Genomic DNA, 5,551 nt, shown 5'->3' with positions numbered 1-5,551 from the left:
CTGATAATATAAAAAGTTTGTAGTCCATATTATATAGATTTATTGTCTTAAATAAATATTTGCTAAATACAATATTTATTAACTTACTTTTAAATATATGTATTTTGTAATAAAATTTCTTAATATTTAGTTAATCTAAAATTAAAAAAATGTTTGCTTGGACTGATTATTTAGTTTCTAACCAATTGTTTTGCTAAACATTAATTTTAAACAATATAATCAGGATATAAAATTAAATTTTTGTAAATAATAAATTTTTTTCAGTTTTACAAAGTTTTTTTTGTAAAATTTAAACTAATTTAAATTTTTTTAGTTATAAAACAATATATTATTTCGTATATAAGTTTTATAATTGAATGTAAATGTAGCAATAATATTTAAAAAGTGTTTAAATTGTAATCCATATTAAAATTAAAGATAATCCATATTAGTTAGAATTTTTTCATTTATTAAATATTTATTTATTAAATAATAATTCAATATTTATTAAATTTGTAGTAATTTATAAATAATAATTAAAGATTTTGAAAAATATTAGTTTAAATTGAAACTGTCTCCCGTTTTTTTGAAATCGATGTAATTATATTAATAATTGTAATTATAATTGTAATTATAATTGTAATTATAATTATATTAATTATAGTAATTAATATTAAACAATAGATTAAATTATATATTTTTTGTTAAAACTAAGTAATTTACTAACAGGCTAACCGGAAAATGGTCGATCAGGTATCTTATAAAATTAAGGTTATCTCATTCCAATATGGATGGTATTAACATGGTGTCAAATGAGAAAAGTGATTTTGAAAAATATTTAGAATATAGAATTTTTAAATGTTCAAGTTATTCATCAACTTTTGTGCCTGAGTAAGTATTTTATAATCTTCACAATAATAATTTTTTTTAAGTAAATTCGTCCTGTTAGTATAAATTTACATTTTAGATTGGTTTTATAATTTAATAACCAAGCAAAATAACAATTGTTTTACCTTATGTTTCATGAAATATTTTTAAAAATATATTAACTACAATATTGAATCTCTTTTATTATTTTTGTTGTCGAATAATTTTAGTTATTTATACCAATTTCGTTTATATAGAAATATCATTATTGATAAACCATTTGATCAAATGTCTCGTTGGTCAACTGATAATGATAGTCATCCTCAGGTAAATTATTCATATATTAAATTGGAAAATATTATATTTTTTTATTTATAATCTTTAAAAATACAATACGTTTTATTACAGTTCATAATTCTAAAATTACAACAACCTTCAATAGTAAAAACTATAACATTTGGTAAATTTGAAAAAGCACACGTCTGTAATGTTAGAAAATTTTTAGTTTATGGAGGTCTTGAACCAGAAAATATGATAAAACTTGTAGAAGGGTAAGATATTAAATATTTTATAATTATATGCATATGTAATTTTTCATATATAATATTTATTACAGTGGTTTAAAAAATGATTCAATATCAGAAACATTTGAATTTAATTATAGTATTGGTGGCAAAGAAAATTATTTCCCTATTAGATATGTAAAAATTTTATTATTACAGTCGTGGGGCCCTAATATGTATTGTTCAGTCTGGCATATTCGATTAACTGGAACTGATAATATTAAGTTAGTTAAGCCAATTATGGATTGGTTAAGTATGGTAAAATAATATTTTTTGTTTATTACATTATTGATAATCATTAAATTTGATACAGCATTATTTGTATTATCATTTTTAAATTAAAATATTTTAATTGCTAGTTTTTTATGAATATAATTAAATGCTTTTAATTAAAAAATATGAATTATTTAAGATAGATAATGATATTTTGAATGAAATATAACAATTTTAAATCAGTAATAGTATTCTTTTGAAACATTAAAGTTTATGTTTAAATTTTGTGTTAATTTATTAGTATCAACAAAGAGAGATTATAAGACTGTGTATGAAACACTTCAGAAAGTGTCAAGAGAAGGAAGTAGTAGATACCTTGAAGCGGGTGACAGGAGTATCATTAGAAGATTCTCAATTATCAGCATTATATGATATACTTGTTGTAAAAGGGGACCATATGCAAGCTGAACAATTTATTTCTAGGGCTGTTAGTAGTAAGTATGACATTTATTAATATTTAATATAAATTTTTTAAATATTTTACTAATGTTATATTAAATCATATTTTTAAAGTTTATAATTTTTGCTGTTTTTATTTTATATAATAAGAATGGAATATAATAAGAATTTAATTAAAAACTATATATTTATTTTAATTCAGTGGGACTATTAGATGAGTACATAAATGCCCAGTCATATGAAGTATTATGGACAAAGTTATCAATATCAGATCCAAAACCTGGTATGAGAGGAGGTCATCAAATGGTTTTAGATTCAATTTCAGAAGTTCTTTATCTGTTTGGTGGTTGGAACGGTAATCAAGATCTTGCAGATTTATGGGCTTACAATATTAATACTTCAACTTGGTCATTAATTTGTTCAAATACAGCAGCAATTGTATGTATTTGTATTTTAATTATAAAATTGACTAAATTTAATTCTATTGATTAGGTACATCCCAATATTTATCATTTGCATTACTTATAGGGTGGCCCAAGTGCGCGTTCATGCCACAAAATGTGCTTAGATCCAGGGAGACATCAACTATTTACGTTAGGTAGATATTTGGATACACAATATCGTACACCAGAAAATTTGAAAAGCGATTTTTATGTATATAATATTGAATCAAACAAATGGACATTGATTTCTGAAGATACAGCTGCAGTTGGAGGTCCTGATCTTATATTTGATCATCAAATGTTGATGGACATTGACAAAAGAACAATTTATGTTTTTGGAGGACGCATACTTGTTCCAACAACAAAGTAAAAATTATTTTTATCATATTAAATCTTCAAAATTCTATAAATAACTATTATAATAATTAATATAAATATAATGAAAAAAATATGAAATATTTGGATTATATTATTTAAAAATTTATTGGGCTAAGTATTGGTATGCTTTAGTAATTAAACTATTAAACATTAAAAGGTTTTTAAAAATATTTAAATTTGTATATAAGAAAGTAATATCAATACATAGTTTCCATACTTTTTAGTCTAGAAGAAAATACAACAAATTCAAACGAATTTGTATTTTCTGGCTTATATTCTTATCATGTTCCTACTGGTACTTGGCAAAAACTGGCTTGTGATGTTTCTAGACCAAGTATCCAAAACGTACTAAGTATCAGATCTAGAGTAGGTCACTCTATGTTATTTCATCCTGTAAGTATGAAATTTAATTTTACTCTATCAAGTATGTTATAAAATAATTTATAATATATTTATTTAGGAATCTAGAAAATTATATATATTTGCTGGTCAAAGGGGTAAAGAATATTTAAATGATTTTTTTACATATGAAGTAGATACTAATAAAGTGGAATATATTAGCTTAAGTGAATTAGGAAGTAAAGATTCAAATCATATTCCTGCAGCTGGATTTACACAGCGTGCAAATATAGATCCAAAACTTGGAGAGATCTATGTTTTATCTGTAATTATTAAATAATTTTTAAGCTATTTAAAAATTTACAATATTTTTTAATATTTACAATTTTATTGAGCTAGGGTTTAAGTAAAGATAAGGATAAGCGGGATGAAAATGTTCAAAATTCATTCTGGGTTTATAATATAAAAAGCAATAAATGGACTTGTATTTATCGAAATGAAAATATAGGAGAAAAATATTGGAGTAAGATGCAAAATTATGAACCATGTCCACGATTTGCTCATCAACTTGTTTATGATCACATAAAGAAGGTAAAAACAGATTTTTTAAATAACTTTGTATCTGTTATTTGTGATTATATTAACTATTAAATAATTTATGATTTTAGGTACATTATTTATTTGGTGGCAACCCAGGACGAGTATGTCTTCCAAAACTTCGACTTGATGATTTTTGGCAATTGCGACTATGCAGACCATCCCATGACCAAATACTTAAAAAATGCAAGCTCATCATCAGAAAACATAAATTTGAAGAACTTGCCATGAATAATAGTATAGAAGCTCTAGAGTACTTGCAAACAAAAGTTTCAGAAATTATTGATCATGAAGATCTTGAACAAACCAAAGAGGTAATTCAATTTTATAATATTTTATATATACACTTACTCTAATCTAAATTAAAATAAACATTTTTTTTTTAAAGAATTAATTTGAATATTTTCAAGTATAATAACGCGATTTGCTTTTGAAGAACACTTTCAATATTTCAAAATTTATGAATATTCTAATCTATTTTATTGAATTAGTACTTTTTAATATAAAATGCTATTAACGATTATCTTTATTAGCTGTATTATTTAATTATCTATTAATTTATTTATCTAATTATCTAATTTAATATTAAATATAAAATTGTAAATTTAAGATATTTATTAAAACTTAATAAAAATTAGTATAAAAAAATAATTAATAAACAGAAAATTTTTTAAAATACTAGTTTTTCAAAAAATAAATAAATTTACCTATTTTTATTATAAGGAAAGATTACGAATATTTTATAGATATTTTATTGTAAGTGTATTAATATTTTTATTTATAATAATTGACATGTATTTATGTTAAATAATTAACATAAATATGTATATATTAAATAATTTTTTTTAATAGTTTCAACAATTGGCATCAGTTCTTTTTCGTGAACAAAATAGTTCTAAATCAGGATCTACTCAAGAAGACATAAATGACTTATTTGGATTGACTTCAGGCAACTCTATGGTTAAAATAATTCATACCCGTCGTACCGATCTGTATGATAAGTTATCAGAATTTTTCCCTGAATCACTAACACAACCACGCGTAAATCTCATCGATCTTTTGCCGTTATGATGAGAAATTTAACAAATCTATATATTTTTTATTTCCTATTTGGAATGACAATAACAAAAACGTAACATTTTTATTTTATCAATGATTCTCAATTTGATTACTTCATTTCTTACAAGGAGAGAATTATGTACAGAAAATTTAATTGAAATCATATCCTATGAAAATATTATAGAACATATATTATGTGTTTTATGTGACACAATTTTATTTTTTAGTATCTACTTTCCATAGGAAAAGATTATTCTATAAATACAATTAAGAATTTATATAAAATAATACTTGACATTTGCATGTACAAAAGTAAATTTTTTTTAAAGTAGAACATAAGATAGTTCCTTAAAATAATCATATTGAATATAAAACTTAACATTATACTTGTAAATTAGTATGCTTTTTTGTTAATTAAATCATAAATTTACAAAATAAAGACTTTTTTAATATAAGTGCCTATTATCAACAAAAATAAAATTTATTGCTACTATTAAAAAGGTACTTTTATAAATATTGATATGATTTATACAAGTGTAATATTATACTTCAATAATTAAATAATTTTGGTACCTTGTTCTCTCTGCATACTTAACTTTTTTGAGGGTAAAATATTTATTGAAAAAAGAAATTGGATAATGTAAAGAGCATATA

General features: G+C 22.2%; 1 protein-coding gene across 1 annotated transcript; it reads left to right on the top strand.

Moving 5' to 3' along the window:
• The first annotated feature begins 702 nt into the window (after positions 1–702).
• On the top strand, positions 703–5,063 carry muskelin (muskelin 1). Its single transcript, XM_011498621.1, has 12 exons — positions 703–870; positions 1,104–1,173; positions 1,255–1,397; positions 1,463–1,667; positions 1,924–2,116; positions 2,284–2,519; positions 2,610–2,890; positions 3,127–3,295; positions 3,363–3,566; positions 3,641–3,832; positions 3,910–4,152; positions 4,691–5,063. The coding sequence occupies exons 1-12, from the start codon at positions 767–769 to the stop codon at positions 4,907–4,909; spliced, it is 2,259 nt and encodes a 752-aa protein (XP_011496923.1). The 5' UTR covers positions 703–766; the 3' UTR covers positions 4,910–5,063.
• The last annotated feature ends 488 nt before the right edge of the window (positions 5,064–5,551 follow it).

Source organism: Ceratosolen solmsi, unplaced genomic scaffold (genome assembly GCF_000503995.2).
Source record: "Ceratosolen solmsi marchali unplaced genomic scaffold, CerSol_1.0 scaffold30, whole genome shotgun sequence".
NCBI lineage: Eukaryota > Metazoa > Arthropoda > Insecta > Hymenoptera > Agaonidae > Ceratosolen > Ceratosolen solmsi.
The sequence above is the reverse complement of the archived record's forward strand: the minus strand, read 5'-3'. Positions and strand labels throughout refer to the sequence as shown.